This window comes from Magallana gigas, chromosome 6 (assembly GCF_963853765.1).
Source record: "Magallana gigas chromosome 6, xbMagGiga1.1, whole genome shotgun sequence".
NCBI lineage: Eukaryota > Metazoa > Mollusca > Bivalvia > Ostreida > Ostreidae > Magallana > Magallana gigas.
The window spans coordinates 3,678,899-3,699,779 of NC_088858.1; the positions used below are offsets into that span (position 1 = coordinate 3,678,899).

Genomic DNA, 20,881 nt, shown 5'->3' on the forward strand with positions numbered 1-20,881 from the left:
CAATGTCCCATCCACCTACTTTTCGTGTTATTTTACCTCCCGTCTGTAACTTGCAATTTCACTGTGTAAAGTCAGCACAACAGTCAGAGCCGCAGGTTTCGCATTTTACTTCTGATTCTCATGTACCTAACATAAGGGGCCTACATATTGCATATCAATTCCAACAAGAGACACCCCTCTAACTAATGATAATCATTAAAAATCATTTCATGAATTTTAGCAACACTCATAAGCCTTCAAGTACAGCAATTCTCAATTTTACAAAAATATTGAGGGTACTTTATTCGAAACTGTCCCTTGCTACCTTATGTTGTAAGACAGATTGCTCTAGGAACTTGTCCTATGTTGCAAGACCCAGACCGTTCTATGTCTAAGATATTGTTCTATGTTGTAAGACGCATATCGCTTTATGCCTCAGAACTTGTCCTATGATGTAAGACATAGATCGCTCTATGATTTATAACTAGTCCTGTTATGTACGACCTAGATCACTAAGACAGATCGCTTTATATTCCTACGAACGTGTCCTATGTTGTAAGACGTAGATCGCTCTATGCCTCAGAACTTGTCCTATGTTATAAGACAGATCGCTCTATATTCCTCAGAACTTGTCCTGTGTTGCTAGATGCATTAGCGCCATTTGCTGGAGAAATCGACAGTATATAAATAGTGTCTGTTAGGATCGAAGGTAACAGTATATAAATAGTGTCTGTTTGGGAGGGTAACTGTTGAAATTGGCACCCCGAGAAAACCATTGTCAACCGACGCGAATCGGAGGTTGGCAATGGTTTTCGAGGGGTGTCAATTTCAACAGTTACCCTCCCTAACAGGCACTATTTATTTTATTATACTGAATGTCTTATTTTTAAAGAAAATTTTACTGCTTTTTCATAGAAATAAAGTGAATTCTACGGCGAACCGTACGCGCATAATTTACGCGCATGTAACAATTCGTTGTGTTACCCGTTGCCAAGTGTGTTGCTAACGCAGAGGGTAATAGAACGGATTACCAACTGCGTCTAAACCAATCAGATTTCAGAATTTAACATGAAAGTATAATAATTGAAATTGACATCCCCGAGAAAACCAAATGTCAACCGATGCGATGCGGAGGTTGACAATAGTTTTTGAGGGGTGTAAATTTCAACTGTAAAGGGGAATGTGCGGCCATCTTTTACATTTGAGAAGAAAAATGTAAACATTTCTTGAACTGACTTGTTTCTGTCAAAAACTTACTAAAACTGTTGTCAAACGATACAAAAGCAATAAAAATGGCATATAACATGTTGTTTTGTATGCAAATTACACATACAAGGGCAGAACAATGCATTTTTTAATCACTTAGAACTGAGCAGCTACAGACTTGAATTTAAGATTAAAAAATCTGAAAAATATGAAAGAAGGTCATTAGTGTCCATTCTACAACAATTTGTTGTGAAAAGGTCAAAGCTTGCTTTTTTAAGTTGTAACTTTGTCTCTAAAGAGGGCACCCTAGCTTATCTTAAAATGAGTCTCAAAAACCATCAATTGGCACGAGATATTTTTGTCTGTGTCTATGGAGGTACATTGAAGTTCTATTTTCAATGAAAACTATATGTATAATTTTCATTTAAGGCAATTAATTTTTTTTTACCCCTATCCTACTTCTAAAAAGAATTTAATTTGATTTATTCTGGAAGAACTAAAACAAAACAATTTGAACAGGTATAGAGATATCTGTCACATTCAGCCAAGATTGTTTTGATTTAACATTTATTTTTTGCCTTCATTTATTATGTGCCTCCATAGACACGAGAGTTCTAAGTATAGTCTGGAATTTTCTTGTTCTAAAAACAGATTCCATGCTGACAGATAGAAATAGGGTACCCTATTTTGAGGCAAAATTCTACATTAACTTCCAAAATTCAACTTTTTTTATTAACAAATGGTAGTAGAGAGAACACCAATTAACCCCTGTTACTTTTTCATATTTTTAAATCTTTAAATAAGTCTGCAGCTGCGCAGTTCTACAGCTGTTCTTAGTTATTTAAAAAGCATTGTTCTTATCTTGTATGCATAAATTGCATACAAAACAACATGCAGAACCTCATATTAATTGTTTTGTCATCTTTAGACAACAGTTTTGTCCAGTTTTGTGCAGAAACAAACCAGGTCAAGAAATGTTTACATTTTTAAACTCAAATGTCCAAGATGGTCGTACATCCCCTTAACCTCTTAAACAGGCACTATTTATTTTATGATATTGAATGTCTTCATTTTAAAGAAAACTTTATATTTTGTAAACAATAAAGTGAATTCTACGGCGAACCATACGCGCATAATTTACGCGCATGTAACAATTTGTTGTATTACTAGTTTCCAAGTGTGTTGCTAACGCTTGGGGTAATAGAACGGATTATAAACTGCGTCTAAACCAATCACATTTCAGTATTTAACATGAAAATGTAATAAAACACTTTTTCGCCGTCTGCTGGAGAAACTGAAAGAACTCTTTATCGATGTCTGCCGGAGAAAGAACTCTTTATTGTCGTCTGCTGGAGAAACTCAAAGAACCCTTTATTGATGCTGGAGAAACCGTCATCGAACACTTTATCCGCGATATGTATCCTGTCAGTTTCGTCAGCAGACGGCGATAAAGTATCCTGTCGGTTTCTCCAGCAGACGTCCTTACCGTACGTGGCATTACTTTTGATTTCGTAAGCATCGGTTAAAAAAAATTCAAAGATGTCATATGGGTGAATTATGAGAGTACATGTACAAACTTATTCACCCCTGCGAATGTTATTGTCATTTGAATTTTAGACCACGTGGTTTTATTTGACCCTTTAAGTTTCGCAGTAAAAATCATGCCTCGTGTTTATAGTCTATTTCATAGAATCTAGGTATTTGTAATCAAATATAAAATCTAGAGGTTTATTGATTTTAAACTTTATCTTCATTAATTGGTGGCTAGATAGAAATAAATGTGACAATACAAAAAAAATAGTTTTTGTCTGCTGTTGCAACAATTAACCTGCTTTAGTAGAGATCCCCCATAGGATTAATTTTCGATCCGCGCCTGACCTAGTAATAGCATCAATAGTGAAACAGACTATACTATTTTATGCAGAATGTTCCTTGAAAATGGCTAGATATACTAGGTTTTTATGCAAAACAGACACCCATTATTTTTCTAAAAACATGGTATTGCACACCACAAGCATTAAACATGGCTATGATTTTATTAAGCAACCCAATGTTTATATTTTAACCACTCTACACGTGGTTGAACACGACCGATAACTTTGTTCTTAATATTATCGTTAAATATAAATAACCGCTAGACGGTGAAATAAGACATACATCTTAAAAGATGTTCATGTTTTAACATAAATCAAAAAAGGGTATGATATGAAAAACGACCAGTACTTACGTATTTTGAGAATATTATCCGAACAATTACTAGTATACTTCCGCTCGAAATTTCACAGGAACTGAACAAATCTCATTGAAGTCTCGTTAACTTTCATTCGAGCACCTCTGGATTTATTACATACTTAGCAACGATAAAAAAAAACACACATTCCGAACACATCCGCAGGGGCGTTATTGGATAAACTGAAACTCGTGTATCATAAAAGAACTCATGTGGGTGTATCAGCACGTGGTTTTTGTATTTCACGCATTGACAAGTATTCTAAATCTTCTGTTGGTTTTTTTTTTTATCAGTAGCCTTTCCAGGAAATGTATTCCTGTATCATAATCAGGATTGAATCAAAGTGTTTCCATATTATGGTAGATTGTAACCGAGAAATTAACCATTGTATCGGAGGTCCGGACTACCGCTGATCAGTGCTACCGTTATGTACATGCTCTTTTTATTGTATTTTATTGGCATTATTTATTTCGTCAAACATGAGAACATTTACCTCTATTCTATGAAAAGAAACTAGATTTCAGAAAATGGCCTTCATTACTTGATAACTTGTATATGTTGAAATTCGTACACTAGCACATTGTTTCCTTCATTATAAAGCCGAATTATAACTTTTTTTCCTTTTGGGGGTCGGGGCTATATTCATTTTGAGGTATATTTGTTTTTGGTTTAGTTGTTGATTTGTTTTGTTTTGGGGGGTTTTTTTCAATTAAAAAACTTGTCACAGTTATTTTTTAATCAATTAATCGATTATCGATTTTCATAGTGCACGTCTTGATGTGACATGTCATACACACAAAAGAAACAATCTCATGGAATCTGAACATGTGTCGCGTCTTTACACATCACATATAAGACGTTTGATGGTATCGTGTTGGATGAATGAACATGAGAATATTACACTGTTAGAGGAGGCAAGACGTTCTCTGTTGTCCCAAGTCCCTCCATCTGTTGCCGTGTCCTGTCAATAGGCTCAGTGTCACGTGGCAGTCCCCATCTACCGGCCTTGTCCACGAGTACAATACTCAATGAAACATCAGAGATGATCAAGAATCCTACGATACATCATGGCGTCCCTCACACGACACTCGGTTAGCCTAAGGAGTGTTTGGCTTATTTTCTTGTTCATAACCTGTAAAACAATTGCTGGTGTGAGTGCCAGCGGAACATCGCTCATATTCGAATTACCTGACAAGGAGAATTATTGTTTCTCGGAAGAGTTCAGTGGAACTTCTGTGGGGAAGCGATTTAGATTTCAGTATAAAGTGATACGAGGAGGCAATAACGACGTCGACGCCAAAGTTGTCTCCCCTAATGGATTAGTTCTTTTCAAGGAACTGAAGAAACACGAAGGAGCATTCGTGTTTGATTCGTCTAGAGGTGAATTCAGATTTTGTTTTGGAAATGAGTTTTCCACTTTTACGCACAAAATCGTGTACTTTGAGCTACAGAACCAAGAAGTTTCTAATCTCGCTGTAGAGGCCGGTGACGTAGTACCCACCGTCAAAACCTCAGCCGAGGCTTCCTGTGACGTCATTCACGAGCAAATGTCGTCTGTTGTTACCCATCAAAGAGATTATCGCATAAAGGAATCCACGGGCCGACATTTAGCGGATAATATGAACAAGGGAGTGACGTGGTGGTCTGTGGGACAGACGATCGTTATCTTATTGGCGGGAGCTGGCCAAGTTTTTCTACTTAAGACATTTTTTACGGAAAGAGTGCCAACAAAACAAGACGCTTAATCACGTGACTTTGTCCTTAAATTTTTCTAACTCGCAGAGTACTTGTTGGAAACATTAGATATATTCAATACATGCAGTGTGTTTGAATAAATGATTCTGGCTTTAACATAGGTTTTTATATACATGTCACGGCCAGAAAGGACCTTAGGTTTGGTAGTTAATATCAGATAAAGATTCAATCTAAATCGTTTTCAAACATACTTACTACAGTAACGACCAAATATTTATAAATAACCAAACATAAAATTTATCGTCAGAACAGTCATTTGTGTTTTAATCTTAATTTTGGTTCAGGATTGATTAATATCAGGACAGGCTTATTGATCGTATGCAATCAATGATTATGCGCTTTGGGCGACTTTAATGTTTTCATAATCTTTTGATGGATTAAGAATTTGGACTAAAATAGACAAGATGTTCGCCAATATGTCACATCAAAATATGTTGGTTTCATCGAACACTGGTATAACGACAAGGCAATTGTGATTGGATATTTAATGGGAGAAATCAACATATATAAGTTATCTGGTAGGCAATCCTCATGACAAAACACTCGGCATTTCTATATCATAAAATAACAAATAATTTTATATATAACCTTACATCATTAGAATATCCAAAACAATTCATTTTTGTTGATTTTATCAACTCGTTGTAATTCACCTTCTTCTAAAGAACGTATTAATTTTTCTTTATATACGGCACAATTCACAGCATAACTTGAGCAAATAACAAATGTAGAAAAATACAAAGATATGTATAAAAGTACGTAAAAATATGAAATCAACAATAAAAATGGGGACATAAAGCACCACGAGACTACTATGTGCACTAAATGAATGTGCTCCAAAAATCTAGAAAAACTGATAAAAATAATTACAAAAATCAACATAATACTGATTAAATTTTCCCTCACACTCATATTAAAATTAAAAGTAATGTCATCATCACATATTATGCAGGATGAACTAACACACATCTCTAAATACAAATCAAAAAAAAAAAATTTAAAAATAATAATAATAAGGACGTTCTGATATAATACTGGGATGGTCTGAAATCGGCGGGGAAAATATTGACCAATGGACAACGGTAAATCTTATGACACACTCCTGTAACGCGTTACGTATCTGTAACTTTACTGTAACTCAGTGTAATTTGAAGAGCTTGTTTGTCGTGTGCATATCGTCAGCATACCTAAAAGATATGATTTAGAAATATTAAAAAAGGTGAATACATGTATAATCACAAAAAATTATAATGGTCAATTGATCTAACAAAATGACATGTAGTTCATTTGATCCTTTTTCTCCCTCAAAGTTGATCATTGGCTTAATTTTTATCTATATAATACGAGACTTTGGTTTAGGACTTGCCCAAAAAAGGAAAAGGTAAGCAAGTTCATAAACCTAATGCTCTCACATTACTTGTTGATGCTAACACATAATGAATGGTGTGTGTTATATACAACAAATAATAAAATGAAACGGGCATAACTTCTAAACAATGGTCAAATCTAAACCTTTTATACATCATATTTTTACTTGAAAAACAACAAAGTATTGAAAAAATTGTCCAGCAATTTAATAAAGAGGAGTTGCGCCGAAAACTGTTTCAGTAGTGAATTCAATACGTAATTGCAAATCCCTAATTCCCGGGAATCGGAATTCCCTGTAAATGTGCCCACATACACCTTATTAAATACAACTCTTATAATCAATTTTGTACGGGGTTTTATTTTAGGTTTCTCAATTTAAAACTAAGAAAAATAATGGATTTTTGTCCTCGACTGACGGACAGGCCAAAAACAGTATATACCCGCAGATCGTTACATGAATAGAAAGATAGAGTTATCACCGAAACAAAAACAAAAACACAAATCCGCACAGTCGCGAACGTATCATTAATCATCGTCAGTTCTGGTCGTCATCGATGTGGCGCATCATGGTTTTGACGACAACAATCGTACTGTGTCATCACATGTACAGTTCATCTACAGAGTTTACTTGTCGAGATCTCTCTGATCTGAATGCATCAATAATTCATTGTTTCTTTAGACATTTAAATGAACAATTTCATTGTTGTAAGAGATCGTAATATGGCTAGTGTCAAAGAGGGATTTGTAAGGAGGATTTACTTTAATGTTCCGAAATGGAGCACGATAACTGACAAACTATTTAATCCCTGAGGTGTATATATTATAATGTTCTTCTGACAATGGAATTTGAAATACAGTGTACGTTATTATGATTCATAGATTTACCTTCCCATGGGGCTGTTAATGATAGGAAATCTTTTAGGGGTGGTGTCAGCATACGCAACTGGCAACTCACTACCAGTGCCCCAGTTCTGAGGCTGGAAGCGGACTAAATATCCTCTGGATGGCAGCATTTGCCTGAGCGTGGAATACTCCTCACACCGCGTGCTAGGATGAGACTTGAATACATTGTGTCCAGGGCCCCGATCAAATGTTCTCAATGGTGGGTCTGTGACGGGCATCCAATGCTGTTCAGCATAGGGCAGTTCTTTTGGCGCCAGGAGCTTGTGGCGAGGGACGGGGGCCGTGGACCTAAGGTCTGTGGGGACGTAGCGCTTAGTGACCCACACAGTCTCGGTGGGCTGGTTCCTCGCGTTCGCTGCCTCTCTTTCCTGGAGGTACTTACTGTAAGCGTGTTTGTAAGCGCCAAAAGCGCCCATGCTGAGGGCCGTCATTTTGGAGGATAGTTAGCGTCGTGTTACCAGGCCAGTTGTCAACAAGATCAATGTCGATCTTATTCAGCATGGCGCTTACAAATGAAATTCAAAGCGGTAGCGGTATAGTTATCCGGAATTAAATCCCTTTGTTATATCTTATAAGGAAATATTTCCTTGTTCAAAATAGATTATGGACAACACAAAAAACTGAAATGAAAAAGATAATGTTGGAAAAATTATTTTAATTTTTAATTTTTTAAACAATTTGTCAGTAGGTAATTATGTTCCCAAACACTGTCATAATGCACAGATACACTATAGAATTTTAAAACAAAAATAAATATAATCAGTTATTGATCATTTCCTACCATATATGGTACGTAGGTTCATATACATAGCAACAAATAAATTATCATAACAATTAGATCAATTATCATCAAAAGTACAGAACGATCAATACAACAAATCATCAAGATCTGTTTCAACAATATCATGTAACTATTCTAAAAGTTCTTTTAAAATGCACCTCCAAAACTAAATTCAAAAGAATTAGAAATCGAATAAAAGTTATTGCAACACACACAAAAAAAACTCTAATTAAAATAAAAATTGAGTCAACTAAAATAATCTGACTTTGTATAAAAATGAACAATGCCTACCAGTTAAGACAACAGTATGGCATTTGATGCAGTGTTAATACTGGTGCTGCAGCAATATGCATAATTAATATTAGTACACTAACACTTAAATCTACATGTTTATAATTGTGTTACCTCAGTACACAAATATCAGATCACTTATTGGTACATGTGCACTTATAGCTACGTTGAGTTGCACAGAATACATCTATCAGATTATTTATTGTAAGCATACACGTACACATAATTTTACCTACATGATACCACAGTGCAGTGAATATCAGATCTTTGTTCGGTAAATCTACAATAATTTACCTACATATAGTGTAATCACAGTAAACAAATATCAGATCAATGGCAGATTGTTACATGTAAGACTTAATCTTGTTACAACGAATCTGTGATTGTAGATATGAAGAGAACAACTGGCTTATGTCATAATTCAAGTTCTTGAAAGAATGGAATGTGTTTTCTATTTCACAATGGAATTAGTTTGTTTAATGCAAACAAATAGCTGCCTGTTTCTAAATCATTTCAATCATGGAAAAGGTTTGGAATGATCTTAGTGAACCACACCTGATAAATAAAAAAAATATATTAATAACCTCTATTTATATCGTAATTACACATATATATTCAATCACAACCAGTTAATAAATAATCAATTAAATACAAATAAAATCAATTTTAAAAAAAAAACATTTTGTACAAATATAAAATAACAGGACACTCCTCTAGAAAGGCTTGTATATTAAGATAAAAAAAAAAAATACATTTAAAATTAGCGGTCATTACACAAACCACATCTTTCCCTGTATATATAACTGTCAAAAACATAATTACTTTACATACAAGAAATCTGGTTAAGAAAAGGTAATAAAATGATAATAGAAGATACTCAGATCAGTCATAATGTACAATCTTAACCAAAGAATATACAGATGAGTAGATTCCAATATAACCACCCCGGGACTTTGCTGGGAGCCTGAGGGTGGGTGAAATTCCTGAGGTAATTGAGCAGATGCAGATATAGCTTATAACCCTGTGTAATCCGAAAAATTGTTTGATACAGAACACGATATCACAAACAAAGATCAAACTGGCTTCAGGTAAGGTGGCTAATCATGTTGTCACATGGCTTATGACACTGTCATTTGGCAACTAATATCGTGATCTTATTTGTTTTCCCTGTTGTCAAAATGTTCACCACTTGTTGTTCCATTGTCAAAACTAAACTGTCATTAAGTTGACTATGTTGCTCACTTAGTTGTCATGTTGGTTCCAGAACTTAATATGGCTTTACATGTAACTTGGTTCACTTCCCATATTGTCATGCCTTGTTGCTATAACAATTGTTCAAAAGACTACTGTGTACTTGAGGGGGTTCCGGACACAGATGTGTTGTCCCACAGTACTAACTCTACCACGGCCAGAGATCGCTCCATGGACTACCGCAGTCATCCATTATAGTCCATGTATCAGGATACTCCTTTCTTTAACCACTGAAATACACAAAACAGCTAGGTTAAACATTTAAAAGTTGCATATGAAATATACTTTAAAAACTTTTCCTTCAGTAACCAAGAGACTCCAGCAGTACAGGCATCTTTCTATTAATGTGTGTTAGATTTACCTCTGGTAAAGATAATGTCACAAGGTCATTTTTCTTTAACTTGTCAAATTCATCTGAAATGTTCAAATTTCATCATAATGATTAATTTACATGTATGAGCAATAACAATTATTTATAAAGATGTTGTCATCTTACATATTTTGCCATTAAAGTAGATTGTTAGGAAATGATAAATAAATATCCTTGCATATTGCTTATCCTGCATTATCAAATTTATTTTAAAAAAACAAAAGAAACAGACGAAAAGTAAGAGCTCAAAACTTACTGAAAAGCTTCATAAGTTTTCCAAGACAAATAAAGTAGCTATCTAGACTGAGATTGAACTGTTCGTCTGTGTAACGCCAAACTAACGATTTCATGGTAGAGTTGTCCACCTTGAACCCTGCTGCTCCCAACACTCGTCTGAGTTCAAACGAGCTGAGCATACCCGAGCCATCTACATCATACTGGTAAAACAGTCTCTGCAAGAGCAGTTCATAAAGTCACTCATTTGTTAAATTCACAACTGCCAACTTTCAAAAAAAAAAATTGGCCACTTTTGTGTGTGCTTACCTTCCAGCTCTGAAGTAACTTCCACAGATACAAGAATTCTGTGAATCCTAGTTTACCTGAACCATCAACCTGGAGTTTGTCAAGGTAAAACATAGTTTTACTGCCTTTCACAATGTCAAAATCTATAGATAAGTTATTTGATTTTACCTAACGCACACAATTCTTATAGAGTCTAAAATACTTGCCATTAAATCATCAGAACCCATATGCGCTAAAGCTTTAACTCCCATATCTTAACCAGTCAACACATACTTGTACAAAAAAATCGACATAATCCACTTAAAATTCTTCTAATTCCCAATGACCAGTAATAAGGTCAGCAGTGGAACTTCTTGATTGTTATATTGCTTACTTATTTAATTTGAACAGTCGACATGTATATCCTCCTAAATGTTTGAACAGATTATATTATCCTGATTATATGAATAGTCTATATCATTCTGTATATTTGTGTACATCATTCTGATTACTATAAAATATGTCTATCTCTAGAGTATTGGAACAGGTTACTGTATACCGGGAAATATTCGCCCCAGTTTTATTTTCGCCCCTTTTGCCCTCGTTGTCAGTAGGGGAATTGAAGACTGAGCGAAATCCAATATCTAAAACTAAATTTCTTTACACAACTGTGTCTGGTTGAATTCAAGACGGGGCGAAACTATTTGCAAGTGTTAAAGGGCGAAAATTCCATGGGGTGAAAATAACCCTGTATACAGTATATCATCCTGATTATTTGAGCAGTTTTATATCATCCTGATTATTTGAACAGTTTTATATCATCCTGGTTATTCGAACAGTTTTATATCATCCTGATTACATGTATTTGAACAGTTTTATATCATCTTGAGTATTGGAACAGGTTAAATCATCCTGGCTATTCAAACAGGTTTATATCATCCTGGCTATCTGAACAGGCTATATCATCCTGGCTATTTGAACAGGTTATATCATTCTGATTATTTGAGATAAAAGGATACATCCAGCAGCGATACAAATGTTTTACATGCATCAATACCAAGGTGCTTGTGGAGAGGTTCTGAAAAAGACATCATCATTTAAGTTCACAAAACTCTATTTCTTATCAATCAAGTGTAGGAGCCAAGTGCAAAGAGCTGAATATCATATAATTATGCAAGGAAATGTTGGAACACTCCTACCGAGCCCCCTAAAGGTGTACAACATACCAGTACTTTTGGCTCATGACTCTGCTTATCATTTAAGAGATGCATATATTAATCACAAAAAAAATCTTCATTAATGTTAACTCCATCAGGCAATAAAAAAAAGATCAAAATATTAGAGCATTTGAAACATTCAGGTTAAACTACACAAATTAGGAAAACAGCAGTTTTTGACTTAATAATCATTTCTTAATATTTAATATAGCAATGTTTCGGAGACCAAAGTTCAACAGCCTACATAATTACTGCAGGTTAATACAATAAAAAACATAATTTACCTTTCTGTAAGGCTTCATTCAAGGTTGTCTGTAATTCATAGGGACTGACCTCCATATCCTTAAAAGAAAAGCCAAGAAATAAGAACCAAATTCATCTTTATATGTAAGCCACTCGGAAACTTGAGAGTTAGAAAACGAAACTAATACATTTATTGTAATTAAAAGTTAATATCAAAGTAAAGCAACGTTCTGGTCCTTTTGTCAAGATGATAATGGTGTATTTTACCAATTTTTTAAATTCAAAAGCCTTTTTTTTTTTACTTGAGTTTAAAAACAAATCACATATTTTTGAACAAAGCAATGGCTGCAACTTCATTTCATAAACAGAGTTCAAAGCATGAATTACCTCCCCTGAGACAGAGTGAAAGAAGCGCTTGAAGTGGTCCTCTTTTTCTTTGTCGGTGGAGGGGAGGGGCACCTCTTCTCTGACCGGGGCATCATCTGCTTCCCTAAAGAAACAATACACAATAAGTACACACTCCTATATTTATCCTCTAAAATGTAACACAGAAGATGGTTCTAAAATATGCCACCATTTATGAGCTAATCAGAATACAAGGACAATATAAACATGAATCTCTCTCCACTTACTCCACGCGGTTCCTGTTCTCAAAGAAGAATCGCAGGTAGAAGGCCGCCTCCTCATTCTGGTCCCATGTACAGGGAACCACCACATACTCCCCCGGAGGCAGGGAGAGCCGCGCGATTCGTTGACGCATGTTGATGAAGTGGCCGCTAGACTCTACACTCTGATTTGTCTCAAAGAAGTCCTTCTTCAGCGGTACAGGGAGACTCTGCATTAACTGGAAGTAAGAGAGATCACTTTTAATTGAACAGCCTCAATATATAAAGTAATTTACACCAAAGTTATCAATAATTACTGCAGGGATTTATTAATTATTAATTTTTACTTATTAGAAGCGTTAGTGCAAAAGACCCTTCGAAAAAAAGCTGTTTGAAATAAAAATTGAAATAAATGTTGCATTTTAAAAACATGTCCTAAATAAATCTATTTTTCATCATCTTGCTTGCTGGTATCCAGAAAAACCCAGAGATTTGTATGGAAAATTTTGTGCTTTTTTACCCTGTAAACAAGAAAGCCGATGTAGATGAGCTTCTCTCCTTTGTGCTTGATTTTTCTGCGATCTTTCTGCATCAGTTGGACGATAAAGCTACACATCTTATCTGCATCCTCATCTGTGTCAGACAAGGTCACCTTGAACTGAGGGTTTGTCCAATGAGACCCTACCAAACAAAAGAAATGGCCCTATATCAAGTACAACTTATCTTACAATCAATCTCCAATCCTTAGCAATGTTCAATAACTCTGAATTAACCAGAATATTTTATTCATACCATAAATCTGCATTTTACAATTCAATTAGTCTTGTAATGTTAATATTACACACAGCTTTTCAACAAACTGCTTGACTTAGTAGCTCCACGAAGACCTACTCCCTAAAAGTAAAGGGGTTTAAGTCACCCATGCACTGGTACAACCTTTTTTTCTAATTTGATCTCAACTTGTAAACATAATTTATTTCATTATATCCATCTTGGCCAAATAGCAATAACTTTGTAAAATGCATGGCTACCATCAAAAAATTCTTCTAATTTTATTTCATTTAAAAAGTTTGAATGATATATAACATTTTTGCAATAAAAAAATACTTTGAGGCTGAGGAACGGAGAACCTTAAAATGCCAAGTTAAAGACCAGAAAACCAGCTAATGCTATCTATTGCTGTGTACCTCTGTACTTGGGTCGACCCCCTGCATTAAACCCTCTGAGCCAGCGTTCGTGATATTCTGAAGTGTGCCACTGTTTGGGCATTTCAACAGGAGAATCCGGTGTCAAGTTACAAATCTCTACTGTATCAAAGTGATGCATGAAGTCAGTAAACTCCATCCTGAAAAAAATACATGTATTTCTAATCAATGTACTGTAAAAAGCATGCATCCTCTATTTACTTTACAAAACGGATAAGTTACTCTTACATCCTTAAGGTGGCTCACTACACCGTGAAATATTTTCTCAAAATCAGCAGAAAATTACTTGATTATGATAGATATCATAATGGATAAGAAGTATTTAAGTCTAATAGGCAAAACATGTGCAATTTTGGATGAAAAATTGAATTTTCAAAAATTTAATTCATTTAACATGAACAAAAGCTCCAGGCGGATTTAAACTCATAATCTGTGGATCAGAGCCCAATACCGGTACTTTAGCCACTGAACTACAACAAAATACAACCCAATCAAACAATATAAACAGTTTAACAAAACATTTAAACCATCTTGTGAGGTAGTTTCTTAAAAAGTATAAGTGTAGATGTTGTGAGGTACCTTAAGGATGAGAATTTAACTTACCAGTACCCGATTTGACTTAAATTATTTTGACCAAAATAATACTTTATGCACTTTGAATAATAACAGATACAGATGGTAATCATCTAATTCCTTGAGTAATATAATGAACTCCTTATGTAGAAATCATTACCAGAATTCACCATCATCCCTGAAGATAAGCCCCATCTTTTCTCGGTCATCTGCAGGAATGCTGTTCCATTCTCGAGATCTGAAAAATTATACCATAATCAGATCATATTGCAAATCTCTGTTACAAGTTTTTACTTGCTTTCATTCAGTATTCTGTCACTTCAATGTGATATCGTGTTTATTGCATGTATTAAAAGCCATTTTCCACTATCTTAGTAATCATTGCTCTACATGATCTGAGCTAAATGTAATGTTTGTCTTTTGTCCTATACACTGAGTGGCTTAGTTTCTGACATGTATCAAATGGCTGCTGTAGACAACACCCCACTTACTGTAAATTCTTTATTTTACTCATTGACAAGTACTTAATTCCGTGAATCCACTGTTTTGTATCAAATCACGAGAATATGAAATCACGATTATCAAACTTTTTTTTATAATTTTCTATTGTTGAATACTGTATGAAAAATAAAAGTGGAGTTTTAAATCTGCGAGGGTTGTTTCTCACCAATTTATGTGCAAATTAATTTCTTGCGTTTAATTAGGAATCTACAGTACCTGTCTCCCCATGACCCTTTCCATTCCACCTTGTTGCCCCATGGATTTCGAACCCGGATCAGGGTGATTGGAGTCTCACGATTGTCTGACATCAGTAAAATCTACAAAACACACAGTTTTAATAGTAAAGCCTTAATATCCATTTTGATATCATCACAGTGTTTTATGAAAAATTTATTACATGGGTGATATCCACCTCATATTGAGGCAAACTATGATATTAAAAAGCTGATATTCTATTCCTTAAAGTACACTGTGATTAGTAGGAGTGTTCAATTGCTCAATCTCTTACCTCCCTGACATCTATAACACTGTATAAGCATGCCCAATCTCTTACCTCCCTTAGATCTGTGACACTGTAAGCATGCTCAATCTCTTACCTCCCTGAGATCTGTGACACTGTAAGCATGCTCAATCTCTTACCTCCCTGAGATCTGTGACACTGTAAGCATGCTCAATCTCTAACCTCCCTGAGATCTGTTACACTGTAAGCATGCTCAATCTCTTACCTCCCAGAGATCTGTGACACTGTACGCATGCTCAATCTCTTACCTCCCTTGGATCTGTGACACTGTAAGCATGCTCAATCTCTTACCTCCCTGAGATCTGTAACACTGTATGCATTCTTGATCTCTTACCTCCCTGAGATCTGTGACACTGTAAGCATGCTCAATCTCTTACCTTTCTTAGATCCGTGTCACTGTAAGCATGCTCAATCTCTTACCTCCCTAAAATATGTGACACTGAAAGCATGCTCAATCTCTTACTTCCCTTAGATCTGTGTCACTATAAGTATGCTCAATCTCTTACCTCCCTTAGATCTGTGACACTGTAAGCATGCTCAATCTCTTACCTCCCATAGATCTGTGACACTGTAAGCATGCTCAATCTCTTACCTCCCTAAGATCTGTGTCACTGTAAGTATGCTCAATCTCTTACCTCCCTTAGATCTGTGACACTGTAAGCATGCTCAATCTCTTACCTCCCTGAGATCTGTAACACTGTAAGCATGCTAAACCTCTAACCTCCCTGAGATCTGTGACACTGTAAGCATGCTCAATCTCTTACCTCCCTTAGATCTGTGCAGACACTGTAAGCATGCTCAATCTCTTACCTCCCTTAGATCTGTGACACTATGAGCTTGCTTAATCTCTTACCTCCCTTAGATCTGTGACACTATGAGCTTGCTCAATCTCTTACCTCCCTTAGATCTGTGACACTATAAGCTTGCTCAATCTCTTACCTCCCTGAGATCTGTGACACTGTAAGCATGTCCTGCCACCAGACCACTGGGTAATTTCTGCTCTCCTTGGTTACCCTTCACCGGCTGGAAATAACCAAAAAACAATTTCTAATCTTCAAACTGATTATCACAAATCAATGGATAATACATGTATATAAATGCTTCATCTTGGTACACTTGAAATTTTTTTAATTGTACACTGAAAGTAAATTGCAGTCTTTCAACACTGCAGTCTGGTACTCATTGACACTATGTTAAATGAAATTTACACTTGATGTACATTATGTTGAATTACAGTCAACTCGTAACCAAACTGACTCATACCTAAACAGACTTGTAATCAAATCGTCCAAGTAAAAAATGAATTCTATTATAATATTATGCCTGCCTTCAAAGAGTGAGAAGAATTTATAAATTTGTCAATATAATTTATTGCGTTTTAAGATATAAGATTGCATGTAAACAAAATTGCCTATCAAATGTTGATATAGGGACCTCTTTGGCAAACTAATAGGAGATGACATTAAGTTATCAAAAATTCTACATTCAGTTATCTCATAATTTCTTAATTATTTGTAATATCAAAACCTAACTTTAACAGCTCATCTTGATATTTACAATCCAAGTATCATTGTTTACCAATGGACCAATGGATTATGAGTCAGTTTGGGTACGAGTTAGTTTGGGTACAACTTCACTTGACTCCCATGATGTCAGCAGAGGTATTCTACATTTCTACATTCTTACATTAATACCACAGCCAATCAGAGACAATCTATCTAAACTTACATTGATACCACAGCCAATCAGAGATTGACTATCTAAGCTTACACTGATACCACAGCCAATCAAAGATGTTCTATCTGAACTTACATTGATACCACAACCAATCAGAGATTGTCTATCTAAGGCCTTGAACAGGATGTTGACGATATTTCTTGGGACGTTGGAGTTGACCCCCCTGAGTGTGTACCCCTCACAGATTCCACCGGTAAAGTCTGTCAAGGCGTCGGCTACATTCCCTCCCTTCAAGGCCTCATACGAACCATACAGTCTACAAAGGTGAAAAATCTTAAAATCAGCACAAAAGATTTTATCTTCTACTGTCTGATACCATTTTCATAACATGTAAGGATTTATAAAAGATCAAAATTACTCTTTCAAATTACATCAAATTACTGCTTTATTTATTTAGACAATTTGGCACAGAGTTACTATTTTAAATTTTGTTAATAAAAAAATTCTGATGGCTTAAAGCCACCTTATTATTTTGCTATATTTCTTAATCACTGATGAGCTAATTTACAGTTTACAATCAAACATGTGGCTTTTGAGACTGTAATATACAGAACTCACTTGGCGTATGCCTTCTCCATCAGAGCTGCCCAGAACTCGTTTTTATGCCATGAGTGAACGAACATTAGCTGTCCACGGTAAGTCGGCAGCCGGTCATCCACGACAACCTCCACCCACCTGCCAAAATGCCAGAAATTAAATCGGAAGATCCCAGCATACCAGCCATCCTGAAAACCTTGGTCTGCGGGAACCACGCGACGAAAGAGTTCGCGGTGATCAGGACTCGTCAAACAGGCAATGGCCGATACTACCCAGCAGTCACCTGATGATTGACAGAAAAGTCATGTGATTTAGTGGTTAAGTATCACACACCACTCATACACAAAAATCATACTTTTTTTGCTTAAGACAAGGTTAAAACAAGTATTTAAAAACCTACCTAGATCTCCCTGAATAACATCAAACTTGGTGGCATTGTCTAGAAAGAATGCAGGCTTCAGTTGATGTTGAGCAGCAATCTCCTGGAAAACACAAGAGATTGATGAAAACAAAGAAATGCACGTGTTTATATATATAGGTTTGATGGAAACAGAAAAAAATAATGTGTTTATCAAATGATTCATATGTTTATAGAATAATATTTTCCCATCTTTTCTATCTCTTGATACTACAATCATCGTACATTTGGGTTTCTCTTAAATAAATGACAGATAAATACTGTTAACTGCGAGGGTTGGTGCATTGCTATTTCTGTCAAATTACATCATATCCCACAAAGTTTGCTGATTTTGCACAAAATGATTTGAACCCGAAAATGCTAACAGGCGTATGGACATGTTGGTCGATGGAGAAAAGGATGCCATTCCATTATGTAACCCATCAAAGTGTTGGAAAACATACAATGATTCGATCTGTTAAATTATTTAAATATTGAGAATTTCAAGCTTTCTTGGTCCACTCCCCTTTTCTAAACCTTCTTGTAAAAGGTGTTAGAGTTGCCCCATATGGTTTATGTATACTGTCCATTCACTGTCAAAGACTCAGGTATACAGGTGAGGACAGGTGTACAGCTACAAACCTGATTACAATCAGTGCTGACAGGTAGAATGGCCTGAGAAAATACCTACACAACAACAGGTACAATATACAGGTAATACACAGGTAGGTGGTTGGTACAAAACACAGGTGATATCAGATTAGATCATCTTACACTTTGATGTACCTCTACAAAAAACGACTTTCATTTGCATTGCCATGACTTCATCCATGTACTGAATTTTCCTGCTTGAAAATATAAGTACATGTACACTGAATAGTAGCTTTGCACTAAGTACTGTCACATGTTTGTGTGATCTTATGAGAAGCAGAGCTATTGGGCACCTCCATGCACCTCCATGCAATTACTTATTATGCAGTCTTTCAATCATAAAGCATATTTACACAAAGAAAACTCACACCTTTTTTCCCTTAGAATAATTGATATGAGTTAAAGATTCAATGATGTATGCATGATATTTAAATAAGCATAGCCTGAAATCTATTGCTCTTTGACCACTCACTAATGTCTGAGTTATTTTAACAGATTACATAAACTATGGTTAAAACCCGTTTTACCTGGGTATAGATTATATTGGATAATTTTAGATTCCAACTTTTTAAGAAGTATGTACATTATTTTTCTATTCCACTAGCATGTGTGCACTATGTTCAGAGTTGGAATACTACAATATATGGTTGTAATTGAAACTCACAGGAATGCAAGGGTTCCCTAAGCTCATTGACAGAAGCCCTGCATTCCTGGGTCGGTCTTTTGTTCAGTGACAGATCTTCTTTGAGTGATTATGTAAAGACTGCTGGTCTCTTTAATCTGATCAGAAAAATCTGGCCACGCTTCAGTTGATACATTTTTATACCTGAATGGTGGACAAAACACTAGTTTGGAAACATATCTATCACAATATACCCACAATCTTAATATAACACCATTAATTTGATAACTTTCAGCAGATGTAGACTTTTTATGTTATTTACACACAACAAATTAAAGATGTTTTCATTCAAACTTTACAGAATTTAAATTGCTTTATGTGACTCATATCTAGCACATGCATGGTGTACTCGATTATTACTTTTTTTTTTAGATTATCACACAATACAAATACCAATTTTCTTTCAATTCCATTGAACCACAAATCTCTTTAAAGCTAGGCCTATGAATGAACTCAATAAACTGTAGCCCCACCCAGTATGCTGTTCCCCTCCCTTTATTTTACCCCCCCCCCCCCTTCCGTCCCTTTGTGCATACTCGAGATAATTAAGATGACGATTGTCTCACCGTGGGTCTCTTCCACTCTATGCGGAAGGAGGGACTGCGGCTGTAGTAGACAGAACTCTCGTGGGCCAGGAACTCGGGATCCTCGTACAAACGCCCGCGCCGCAGCCACTCCGAACGAATGTTGTCAAAGTGGCTCTTTCCTCGGTGATGGCGGCTATGGGAGTCCGCCTCACGCACGGTCAGGCGACTGGACACACCTGCATTGTGGAACTTCTCCAGGGACACCCCATTGTGGTACTGGTGGGGCAGGGCGTACGGTGGGTCGTTAGACTGAGAGGTCGATGTGTTGTTCTGTTGCAGAATGCTCGTGTTAGCGTACCCTGGGCCACTTGAAATGTCCATGTTTGTCACCCCTCGACTCATTCGAGTGTTTCCAGCTAGGTATGCCATTCCATGAAACCGTGGTTGTTTATTTACCTGATGCACACCTGTGTACCTTGTGTTTACATGGTTTACAATTCAGAAAACCGCTTCCTGTCAGAGGCCGTGCCTAGTTTTAAAAGGAGTAATTTGATTGGTTATTTCATCTTAGTCATTTATAGCTCGCCCGATAGACAGTCTAATTTCTGAATATTAAATATTTTGCATAGAATACGTTATACTTGTGATTTTTGTGAAGTCACACGTGAAAGTGTGTTGCGGGGGAGCTAAACTGGTTTAATTAGCGGAGCCATATCTAAAAATTAAAATTTAGAAACACACACTATTGCTAAATAAAGAAAGACTGACATGAAAAAAAAAATCCTGAAAAGTCGGCAAAATATGACACTTTAAAATCAAAAACAGAACAGGAGGGACATAAGCTTAAAAAA

At 35.8% G+C, this 20,881-nt stretch overlaps 3 protein-coding genes across 3 annotated transcripts; 1 reads left to right on the plus strand and 2 right to left on the minus strand.

The window, feature by feature from the left end:
• The first annotated feature begins 4,243 nt into the window (after positions 1-4,243).
• Positions 4,244-5,266, plus strand: LOC117689369 (transmembrane emp24 domain-containing protein 7). Its single transcript, XM_034470228.2, has one exon. It carries the CDS (start codon positions 4,483-4,485, stop codon positions 5,158-5,160), a length of 678 nt encoding a protein of 225 aa, XP_034326119.2. The 5' UTR covers positions 4,244-4,482; the 3' UTR covers positions 5,161-5,266.
• Positions 5,267-5,640: 374 nt separating this feature from the next.
• Positions 5,641-7,931, minus strand: LOC105337714 (uncharacterized). The gene is made up of 2 exons (XM_011442576.4): positions 7,424-7,931; positions 5,641-6,357 (listed from the first exon to the last, which is right to left on the minus strand). The coding sequence occupies exons 1-2, from the start codon at positions 7,870-7,872 to the stop codon at positions 6,309-6,311; spliced, it is 498 nt and encodes a 165-aa protein (XP_011440878.1). The 5' UTR covers positions 7,873-7,931; the 3' UTR covers positions 5,641-6,308.
• A 157-nt stretch (positions 7,932-8,088) lies between these two features.
• LOC105337715 (calpain-9) lies at positions 8,089-20,567 on the minus strand. The gene is made up of 17 exons (XM_066086566.1): positions 20,070-20,567; positions 18,174-18,255; positions 17,795-18,056; positions 17,312-17,492; positions 16,439-16,522; positions 15,196-15,296; positions 14,639-14,716; positions 13,888-14,045; positions 13,221-13,381; positions 12,728-12,939; positions 12,483-12,585; positions 12,137-12,194; positions 11,655-11,713; positions 10,678-10,746; positions 10,391-10,586; positions 10,126-10,178; positions 8,089-9,994 (listed from the first exon to the last, which is right to left on the minus strand). The coding sequence occupies exons 1-17, from the start codon at positions 20,457-20,459 to the stop codon at positions 9,971-9,973; spliced, it is 2,271 nt and encodes a 756-aa protein (XP_065942638.1). The 5' UTR covers positions 20,460-20,567; the 3' UTR covers positions 8,089-9,970.
• Positions 20,568-20,881: the final 314 nt, after the last annotated feature.